Source organism: Mercenaria mercenaria, unplaced genomic scaffold, assembly GCF_021730395.1.
Source record: "Mercenaria mercenaria strain notata unplaced genomic scaffold, MADL_Memer_1 contig_108, whole genome shotgun sequence".
NCBI lineage: Eukaryota > Metazoa > Mollusca > Bivalvia > Venerida > Veneridae > Mercenaria > Mercenaria mercenaria.
Window position 1 is genome coordinate 45,557 of NW_026459051.1, and position 11,997 is coordinate 57,553.

The 11,997-nt window shown below is 34.6% G+C and overlaps 1 protein-coding gene across 1 annotated transcript; it reads right to left on the minus strand.

Annotated features, from left to right (window-relative positions):
• Positions 1–8,007: 8,007 nt before the first annotated feature.
• On the minus strand, positions 8,008–11,160 carry LOC128551427 (uncharacterized). Its single transcript, XM_053532279.1, has 2 exons — positions 10,905–11,160; positions 8,008–10,680 (listed from the first exon to the last, which is right to left on the minus strand). Exons 1-2 carry the CDS (start codon positions 11,155–11,157, stop codon positions 10,046–10,048), a joined length of 888 nt encoding a protein of 295 aa, XP_053388254.1. The 5' UTR covers positions 11,158–11,160; the 3' UTR covers positions 8,008–10,045.
• Between the last annotated feature and the right edge of the window lie 837 nt (positions 11,161–11,997).

Below are 11,997 nucleotides of genomic sequence, written 5' to 3' on the forward strand. Positions count from 1 at the left end.
CAAATTCCTCCCTGCGAACAGATTTATTTCCTTGGTACCATTCACCTAAAGTAGGTTTAATAATCAAGTTAAAATGTATTTGTTGATATTTGAACTAAATTCAGTATATGGTAATTTCAATTTAGATTGATTTAATGATCCTGATTTCTTTGCTGCGGTATCAGCATCCTCATTTCCATAAATACCAACATGACTAGGAATCCAACAGAATATGATGGACTTCTTAAAAGATAGTTCATGAACCCTGAGAAGAATATTTTGAATGAAAGGATTTTCCGTCTTACGGTTGTGTATTGTAATACAGAAAGTGAGTCGGAAAAAAATATAAACTTTTCCTCACTATATTCTGAAATAAAATTAAGAGCTAAATCAATAGCTTTTGCCTCGGTTATTTGGCAAACGCAATTTTGATTGATGCAGATGGCTAACGGTGGCACATCCAACCTTTGAATCATCTTTGGAACAATCTGTATAGGAAAATGATCTTTATAAGTCGACTTGATTTCGTTATATTTAGACTTTAATATTTCAGGGGTTGTTTCAGACTTTTTCAAGGCGGTTTTCATATCAAAAAGTACTGATGGAGAATTAAGAGTCCATGGTGGTGTATTCAGAACTAAGTTTTCTTTTATATCATCAAATTCAAAATCAGTTTCCTTCATAGATTTATTAATGTGAAATCCAAAAGATTTAATTTGTTTTGGTTTTCTGTCGTACGAATCGTGGTACTTGGGTTTAAATATGATTTCATGAGCAGGAATGGATTTGTTGGCAGCCACCCTCAGAGCATATTGCAATGACAGTTTTCACGTCTCGTGTAAAGGGAGGGTTCGTTTGCTTCAACATACAAACTTTCAACAGGCGATGTTCTAAATGCGCCAAGAGCAATACGAAGACCTTCATTATGAATAGTATCCAATATTTGTAAATACGATTTCCTGGCTGAACCATTAACAACACAACCGTAATCTAGCTTGAATCTAATCCAAGCTGTATAAAGTCTTAACAAAACCTTGCGATCTGCTCCCCAATTTTCAAACATTTGGCTTTCAGGTATTTTATGTGTGGTATAAAAAAAAGCTTCTTATCAAAAATAACACCAAGAAATTTTGCTTCGTCAACAACTGATATTTTGTACCATTTATAAAAAGCTCAGGGTCACAATGTTGTTTCCGTAATTGAAAAAGTGGACACACTGAGTTTTTGATTGGAAAAATTTAAAACCATTTTCTATGGCCCAAGTTTGAACTTTATTCAAACACTGCTGTAATTGGCGTTCAATCGTACGCATACGTTTTGAACGATAACATATCAAACAATCATCAACATATAATGAACAGTCTGTCCCTGGTAACAAACATTTCACTATATTGTTGATTTATATTCTAAAAAGTGTAACAGATAAAATAGAACCTTGTGGAACTCCCTGTTCTTGCTCAAATGAGTCAGACAGGGTAGAACCAACACGTACTCTGAAATTGCGATCAGATAAATATTGTGATATAAATGTTGGAAGACGACCTTTTATACCTAAGTCGTTAAGATCATTCATAATACAATATTTCCATGTAGTGTCATAAGCGTTTTCTAAATCGAAAAAGACAGACACTTGTTTAACAAATGCACCACGAATAAAATTTTCCAGTCGAACAAGATGATCAGTTGTGCTGCGCTGCTTGCGAAAACCGCTTTGAAAGTTAGTAATTACGCCTTGAGATTCAAGATACCAAACTAGCATAGAATTGATCATATGTTCTAGAGTTTTACATGAACAACTAGTAAGGGCAATCGGTCTATAATTACTGGGATTCGTGCTATCTTTCCCGGGTTTTGGTATTGGAATAACTATAGCTTCTCTCCAGGAATTTGGAAAAATGCCAATTATCAATGTAAAATTGTAAATTTCAAGTAGAAGGTCTAATGATTCATGTGGTAAATGTTTTAAAAGTTGGTACTGTATTTGGTCTGGACCAGCTGCAGTATCATGACATTTGTCTAAAGAGTCAAGCAATTCTGTGAGCGAAAAAGGTTTATTATAATCTTTATCATTATTTGTATCAAAATGTAAAGGTTTACTTTCTTTAGTCGATTTAATGTTTTGAAACCTTTTATCCTTACTGTTTGATGAAAAGTTTTTTTGAAAAAGTTTACCGAGTGTATTGGCAATGTCCTCCTTGGTAGATGCAATTTTCCGCTTATTTTACGAATCATTTCCCAGACCTTTTAGACCGATGACCTAGAATAAGTTTCGAAGCGTATAAATGCCATGATTTTTTCTTTGCTTGTTTTATAGTTCTGCGAGCTTTTGCTCTCAGAATCTTAACAGATTGTAGATTGTCTTTAGTGGGCCGTATATTGAATTTTTTAATGGCCGCTCTGCGTTTTCGAAAAGCGGACATACAATCATCATTATACAAAGGCTTATTTTTATGTTTACCATTTCTTGAAGTTTTAGGAATGGACTTGTCAGCCATATCGGACAGAAGAACCGAAAACCGATCAGTTGCATCAAAAAAATTTGTAAAATACTGCAAAGACAAATCATTTTTACATAACGTTTCAAATTGCTTCCTATCAGCTTTATCAAATTTGAAATATGAAGGGTGGTCTGAAGGCAGATTAGAAGTAACTGAAATAATAATTGGATAATGGTCACTGCCATGCAAGTCTTCTAGTACTTTCCATTCAAAATCAAGAAAGAGGTTCGGTTGACCAATTGTTACATCAAGCGAAGAAAAGTTACCTGATGCAGGATGAAGATACGTTTTCGATTTATCATTTAATAAACAGAGGGCATTTCTTTCGATAAAAGTTTCAATAATTTAACCTCTAGTGTTGCTGTTAGAACAGCCCTAAAATTCATGGTGACTATTAAAATCTCCCATAAGCAAAAATGGTTGTGGTAATTGTTTTATAAGATCATCATGATCTTCAAGATTTAGTTTGAACTTTAGGGGTATATATATCGAGCAGAAAGTTATTGGTCGATGCAATGTAACGTTTATTGCAACTGACTGAATATTTGTATTTGGAACAATTTGTCTGTGCGGACATGCATTATTAATGATAATAGATGTACCACCAGAAGCTCTGTCAGTGTTACAAATGTAGTATTAATGAAGTTATACACTGAATAATTTTTGAAATCTATTTTGTCCCTTTCCTTTATACGCACAGAATCAGTTTGCGTAGACGCATCAGTACATTGAGTTGATTTGTTTGACTTAGATTTTGTTATGGAAGAATATGTCGATGTCAGTGATGGAGATACGAATTTAGCATTGGCAATTTGTCTAGCTTCAGGAAATCCAATGCCCTGTGTGAATTTGACATGGAGAATTTCCTTTCGATCTTCCATGTCTTGCAGTCTCGAGACTTGGCTGAATGCGGCTCGCTGCGATTCATACAACGCAATTGATATCTGCAGGTGTCATGTTCATGAGAATATCTTGGCAGCACTTTGGGCAAATGTGATCAGCTTTACAGTTGTTTTCATTGTGGCCAAACTTGAAACAATTATAACATTGAAGAGGATTGGGAATGCCAAATGTTGTCTTTTCGCCTTCCGGGTTGACATTATTGTGGGGCGACATTTAGTTTATACATACTCTATTTTAGGTCGATTGTGAAGGAAGTTCTACAACTTATATCACTCTTTCTCGACACCTCATTCCTGATGTAATCCATCGCCACGAGGGTATGAGAGAAGAGGCTAGTTTCCCTTTTAATACTGAGCATCAAGCAAGGACGCTACTGGTACTATTTTCACGTTTTTGGTATGACGCGGCCGGGGATCAAACCCAGGACCTCCGCACTCGAAGCGGACGCTCTACCACTGGACCTTAAATCTAAATTTTTGATTGCAAAAGCTACCTGTATTTTCGGTTTTAATATGCTTACTCACTTACCTAAAAATTGAGAACACTAAAGATCAAAGTTGTTAAAAAAAATTAATGTTATCAAATTCGTGCAACCGTCGCTTTTTTAAAAAATTTATCGCATTTTTCCCCTAAAATACAGTTGTATTATTACATTTTATTATCTCCCTTTAACTTTCGATGATACTTTTATATTTATTTAGTATCACCTTTTTCATTAATAACTAATAGGTCTTTCTTTGAGTAATTCTTTCTTTTTACAGTATCCAATATTGATTTAATTTTAAACTTCAATCACATGAAATTCAATTATCTAATTTTTTATTCCTGAGCATAAATATGCTTCTAAAGTTTTGTGCGTGTACACGTTAAACATTTTACATTATTTTTGCCGCAAAGTCTTTTTAAGACGTTTCCCATATTTTTACGTTACGTCATTGCATACTGTCTGAAGATATGTACAATTAAAAGCGCTTGCAGTAAAAAATAAATAAATATTTTGAAAAAAAAACAACAACAAAAACTCAGAAGTATTATGCTATTTTTACCTGGAAATTGAACTTTTTTTACATTAATATTGATACATATACTATTAAGTATATTAATAATTGAATAAAACAAAGGCATAGTGAAACAAATAATTTGGTTGCTGTTTTTATTTTGATATTGTTAACGTGACACGCTGATACTTCATGCATATGGTTTTTATACATATTCGGTTGCAATCTGCGGTATGAATGAAACAGGACACATTTTTAATGCAAAATACTATAATTTCATGTTGATACTATGTGTAATGACCCACGGAGAACTCTATTGTTTCAATTATCAAAATATGTCGAACATCACTCGCAATTCTGAAATATTATTTATGTAAAGTAAACGTATTAGTGAAGACTGGTTTTCTAAAAAAGATAGAAACAAAATCTTTTCATACGAAAATATATTGGTAACAAAATAAATATGGCTGGACAAGCTGTTAACTTTGTTTAAGTCTTTGTTAATAAAATGAAATAAGGCACTGCCTCAATCGGGAATCGATCCGACTTCAACTCATCCCATAACATTTGAGGGTCCCCGATAATGTTGTTATAACTTCCAGCCTAACCCTTTTGTATATTTACATTGATCGCATGTAACCGTAGAGGGATTGATCCCGATTTTCGTCGCTTCGCGCAGGATCGATTCCCTATCAATTTAAAGGTAGATTTTGGAATAAAAACAACACTGCCCATATTTATACTGATGTGCAAGACGTTGTGGTTCGGACAAGTTATGTGGACGCTTATTAGGCACAAGGAAAAGGCATATTCTTCCAAACAATCCGAAGTCAGACGCTCAGTGCGGGTGCCGGAAGTAAATCTCTTTTAATTCGATAGTATATATGTCTCATTCGGTATATCGCATGTTGCCGTAGAGAGATCGATCCCGATTTTCGTCGCTTGCAAAAACTTACAATTTATATGCAAAATCATGGCCATAGCGACTACTGAAGCAACCGGGCACTTGCCTTGGTTATTTTTATTTTTTTTCTGCCTCCTCGGCCTCGGTCGATTTTTTTTTCTGCACAGCTGCCTCGGTGTTTTTTTGCAAGGCCACTATTTTTGGTATCCAAGTGTTGTTTTGCCTTTGCTGTATGAATTACCAGCCGTTCTTCAAAAATTTGATCTCGGTTTGATAAGTACTATTCGAATAAATGTGTTATAAAAACTATGGAACAAACTATAGCATATATCTACGACGTCACAACTGTGTGACGTATGTGAGATATGTCAGTATCGAGCTACGATTGTTCAAAGGGCGCATTTCAAATTAGTGTTTTCAATATTCCCCAGGCTCAGCATCATCGGAAAATACCAGCCTTTAGAGGCCGGTGTTTGCGCATATATTAGTAAACTGTATTATTGTAGATTTGTAAATTTCGGAAGTAGCTTAAATACTGGGCTGTTGCTTGACTAATTCGTTTGATCTTAAATACCACATATTCCAATCTTCTCCCCTCAATAAAAAACTGTTACAAAACATGTTTCGCAAATTATTGCATCTATTTCGGACTCCTATATACGAGGACATGTTTAGAAAAATAAAAGATCTCGATTTTTCAGTCGTTCAATTTTAAAAAAAAATGTTCCACTTTTCAATTTTTTTTATAAGCTAGTTCAGCGAGTGATAAAACATTCGGTTTCATATGCAAATCTGAAGCTATGGGATAAGGTCAAAATAAATGTTTTATATTTACCTTATACAGATTTTGGTACTCCTAAGCCTGCAGCTTAGTAAATATTACACACTTGTCATTCATATAATAATTTATATTGTAATCGCGCACTTTAATTTCACTGTAAATGTTCACCGTGCGCAAAAGTAGATGATACCATACTGCTTTATGTCAAAATAAATTTTACAACTATTGCAAAAAGTGGATGACAGATAAACATAATTTGATATCTTTTCATGATCTTTTCAACATTCAGACACGCCAATGAAGAAATTTTAGTAATCTTCAAATGATTTATCAGATATAATGGCGGTCAAAATATGTTTACTGTGTAAAAAAATCAATATATCATATCAGATAATTTGTATCATAGTTAAATGCAAAAAAAAAATTACAATACAATGGAAAAATTGATTTTAAATGTAAATAGCGAAATGAATGCCGCAAAGTAAGTATTTTGCGTTTCAGTTGCTTGGATCACATAACTATGTTATATGCACATAAGCTGCAGCGTCATTGCATTTGTAATGGTCCGTGGGCCAAGGCCAAAAAAATTGAAAGTCGTAACCCAGAAATTAGGTTGAGCTATACCATGATGTTATACTATCATTCAGGAAACTTATAAGGGTGGGTGTCGGTCTGAGCGACATGTCAGTAAAATTTAATGACGATTTTAAAAACGTTGGTGTCTAATAAATACAGTTTAGCATTGCATAGGGATATCGCCGATTTGGATGGTAAAAGAGAAATTTATGCAATATTTCTTACAACAAATCTTATCTTTTATTGCCTGAAATAAACAATAATTTACTTTGGTTGTCAAAATGCTACGTTATGTATTATATACTGAATAAAATGTAAAAAGTGGGGGTTTATGTACCCCACCCACCACAATAGTACATATACTTGTGTGAGAAATCTTTAGAACTTTTAATCCTTTATAAAGGAACAGAATCCTAATGTTTACAGTAAAGAAAACAAAATGAATGAATAATTAACTAAGATTCAGACACTTTTGCACTTCATGTCAGTTGGCTAAACCTTTGGTTTGTGTTTCATTTTTGGGCGAATTGCATACTGACCTATTCTTTGCTAGTGCATTAGAAATCATGAAAGTTTTGCAAAAACTAATACGACCGCAAAATTTTTACCTATGGGGAACATCAAAATGGAGGCAGATCCAGCATATATGTCTTTATTCAAGATGACAGCTATTTCAAATTAATCCAAAATTATTATACATACTAGTATGAATTAATGCAACCAAAGTTTTTTTTATATCTGGATGACTTTAGTTCTCTTCTATGCTAGCTTAGGTCTTCTTAGTAGTCATTATGTACATAGAAATTAAATCACCCAAATTTAAATTTGTTAAACTACCAACAAAATAGGTTATTTAGTTACACAGACTATTTAAATTAAGAAGGCCACCACTTTCCAAATTTCCAAATAACTGCCTTACATTTGATCAAACATGCACATATGAAAGAGGCGTAGCTCTTTAAAAGTCAAAACTATAACAGGAATCACCTGATGTTGACTGAAACAAGTTACAGGCGATTTTACCGCTCACAAAATGACCACCTGATATCGCTTACATGTACAAATATTGATGAGCTACTACCGTTTAAATATTCAGTATTATAAAACAAACCAAATACGGTTAGTTTTCAAGGACTGAAGTTTGGTAATTGCATATCCAGATCAATCTAATAAAGATAATGTCCTGTCATTTTCAGACTAGTCGCCAGAACTAAGTTTGCAAACATACATATGAATACGATCTAATGACAATGACAATGACAATGATTTTATTGATGTTGGCCACCGGCCCATATCAACAGTTATTTGCACATGATACATCACAATGACAATGACTGGAAACCAAAGTGAAATAAATCAAAGTATTTATTGTGTACAACATATATTCTATGAAGAAGATTAACATCAATATACAATACATATATATAGTAACAATAGTATAATGTCACTTGATACATTGCTAGTTCGCAGGCTATTGAGACATTTATTACACAGTATTATTTGTATTAATTCGTATATGAAGAAGAGGTATAGGAAAGCGTTTGGCTACATAAACAGCCAATAGATCATTGTTTGACAAAGTTATGAGGAAGTTTTGAAAATGAGATGTTTAATGTGTTCGTAAACAATATTTGAGCCGCGCCATGTGAAAATCAAAATAGTGGCTTTGCGACCAGCATCCGCACAGTCTGGTCAGTATCCATACTGTTTGCTAACGGTTTCTCTAATTGCTATAGGATTTAAAAGCGAATAGCATGGGTCCTGAGCAGACTGCGCTGATGCCCAGCGTGGTCTAGATCTATGCTGGTAGCAAACGCACTATGTTGGTTTTCTCATGGCGCGGCCCATTTGTTGAATTTAAAACTCATCTGGGGTTGCTATTGATGTAGATGTAGTGCGGAATTGATAATGTTTAAATGTTATTTTTAAATAAATAAAAAGTTGCCTACGACTTTTAGAACTGTCAGGGTCAGCACATACATATTCACCTTTACCATGACGTTTGTAATAAACTTTTCGAAGCATCTTAACTAACATTGAAACTCTTTAGTGAAAAGCTCAAACTCTAACTCTAACACTAGTAAACCTAAGTTTGACTTCGTCGATATGATTTTGTGTCTTATAATGATTGTTTTTACGCATTCATTTATTTCCAAGTTAAATGTCCGTATATCGCAGTACTGTATAATCTTTCAAGTATTAAACTGTTTCAACTTTTTTCACACAATTGATCAAGAACACCGCGATGCGGAGTAAAATACGCCCGAAGGTATAACCTTTCACTCCCTAAGTGTGACCTTGCGCTCTGCACGTCTTCTTGATGTGGTGATTATTTGAAATAAAGTTTCTGTAAAATCCACCAAGCTGTTTAAGAGATGCAGAGCGGTCACGGAACAAAGTCATATGATATTTGACCTCAAAGTGTGACCATGACCTTGAAGTGAGCCACACAAAACATGCGCTATGCACGTCGTCTTAATGTGGTGAAAATTCTTGTCAAGTCTATTCGAAATCCTTCCTGGGATTCAAGAGATACGGAGCGAACACGAAATTGCTAACGGACGGACGGACGGACAGAAAGACGGACACCGGCGTCTTAACATAATACGTACCGTCGGGCATATATCAAATATAAATCATTATTTCTTTAAATTTACTTTTACAGTTTTGTTCATAAGCACATACACATTGTCAAGATATTGCTTGCATTACCCAGGAAAGTGCCGACGCCTTTATAAGTCTTGAACAATTAACTTCAGCCTATCGATAAGATCACTGTTTTGAACGTTTGCAATTTTATATGAATCACAGCTTGGGTAAACAGCGTTTTGGAGAAGAGGTATCATGCAAAAGTTCAGATCGGAAATGTAAGTAAAGCATATTTTTTAATATATTGTTTAAACACCATAAACATTTTACACAGCAAATATAATAACAAACGTCGACACCACACAAAACCTACTGCTATGAAAGTGTATATTTAAACAATGGGAGATAATCGCAAAACCTTGATTATGTTTTTTTTTTACTGTGGATTGCGGCAGACTTTGAGTAGTTCTGTTATTACCTAGTATTTCTATTGCTGAAGAATTTACAAGTAAGATTAAGTTAATTTAAACTTGTGCCACAAAAATACAATGTACCGATATTAATACTACATACACCTGAAGGTAAAAGTAGATATTGAGAAAGCAAAACATGGAAAAAGTCGACAAATTTTAGCTAAAAGTCCTTTGAATAGTCTTTGAATATATCGAAATCGATGATTAGAATACCGATGTGTTATTTTAGGCTTGTATTCCGCCGCTGCGATAGAGATATAATTTTGATATTTAATGCATAACATTACACGACAACGAATATAAAATTATCAATACTATTATCTAGTTATGTATGCTCAATAATGTCAAATGTACGGCTGAAGCTTTGTAGACTGAGCACCTGGCGAAAACGAACAAACGGCACATGTAAGCTCCCAGCCATTTTTATATGGTGGACATTGCAGTGAGCCACATTCTCCTTCTACAAAATAAAACAGGCGTCCATTTTGGTCCCCTCCTCCACCTGTTAACATTTCTGGGTCATCATCGACGCATACAAATTCAGACGGTGAGTTGTGACGATAGTATTCAGACATAAGACAGCCTTTATATTCAAGCATGTAATTCTCGTGACACACATTTTTCCCAGGTACCATGAGGACGTTGTTGCGTGGAATGCGGCAAACAGCACACGGAATTTCATGGTTTTGAAGGTAACTCCATGTGCTGTGTGTGCTTGTTTCATATTCTGCACCATAAAGCCCACCAGTTTTTTGAAATCCATCTGTGTGGTTGCCATAGACTGGATCTTTAGGCAGACAAAATGGATTTGTTGCGGTTCCAGTATGAGTGTAATGAGATTCAGCGGCGTATCCGTCGTACACTAGAAAGGCTGTACTAGGACATTCTGTTCTTCCCCAACGTATGTATGTGGTACCTTCAGAAGACTTTTCTTTCTTCATGACCGTTTCGTTCAATTCAGCTATTGTGTCTTTTGCACCTAAATTTAGTATAGTTGTACTATCAATTGTACAAATTTGACTACACGCAAGATTTTCTAACATTCAAATCAATTTCTGAAAGCAGGTATAGACAAGACAATATGCCATCAAAGAAGAAAAGAAACTCATTCAATATTGAATTTAGCATGCCGGTAATAACAATCAATTAAATTTAACTTAACATCGTTTCAAGATAATAAGAATTAATGTAATGTGTTCAAACCTTTAAGTTCTTCTGTTAGTGATGCGATTTTATTCTCCTGCTGAACGGTCTTTTCTTCAAGTTGTACAAGTTTCAGTAGGATATTGTATTCGCATTCGAACTTGTTACAGCCCGTGCCATCTTCGGAACATGTACCATGAATTTCCTGTATGTAGAAAGAATTTAACAAAATAACCAGTAAGAACAAGATTTCGCTCGACATGTTGTTCCTAGATAATGTTCCGGCAATACATATGTCAGATATGCTAATCATAATGATATATAGTCTTTATATATAATGATTAAAGGTACAATATCTTATAAAACATTAAACATACTCCTTATTTGGGTGAACCGACCAATAATAATTGATAATTACATACTTGTTTCTATTCCCCATTAAGTTACACTGATAACGGAAACGTCAATATTTTTCCATACACTGGCGCCTGAATTTCATATCGGGTGCGTGGCGTAATTCAGAGTGTGTTGTTGCACTATTTTTTTCTATTTATTTCAGTATCGTCAATCCTATTCAGGCTATTGAACATATTTATGATATTTACATTATATTTATATGTGTAGATATGTATGTAATAAAAAGATTATTATCTTTGCATCGGGAAATATGCACTCTATTTTCAGCGGAATAATATTGCGTTCCTAAAGTGGCGCAATATTTCCGCTGAAGAACTCGTGCATATTTCCCAATACAAAGCTAATAACCTATACAAAAACATTATTCAGCTTCCGTAGCCTGATCACTTGCCCCTCATCGATGGGTTCGAGCCTCACTATGGGCGTTGAATTCTTCATGTGAGGAAGCCATCCGGCTGGCTTACGGAAGGTCGGTGGTTCTACCCAGGTGCCCGCTCATGATGAAATAACGCACGAAGGGGCACCTGGGGTCTTCCTGCACCATTAAAGCTGGAAAGTCGCCATATGACCTATCATGTGTCGGCGCGACGTTAAATCAAAAAAAAAAAAAATCTATTCATAAACTTGTAGGATCGTTTTTGTATTTCTTATAGAAAACTTAAGTTCTTTTCTATTCGACATTTATAACATGAAACGCTCAGGTTAAATCATCTGACTGTTTAAATTACATGTAATT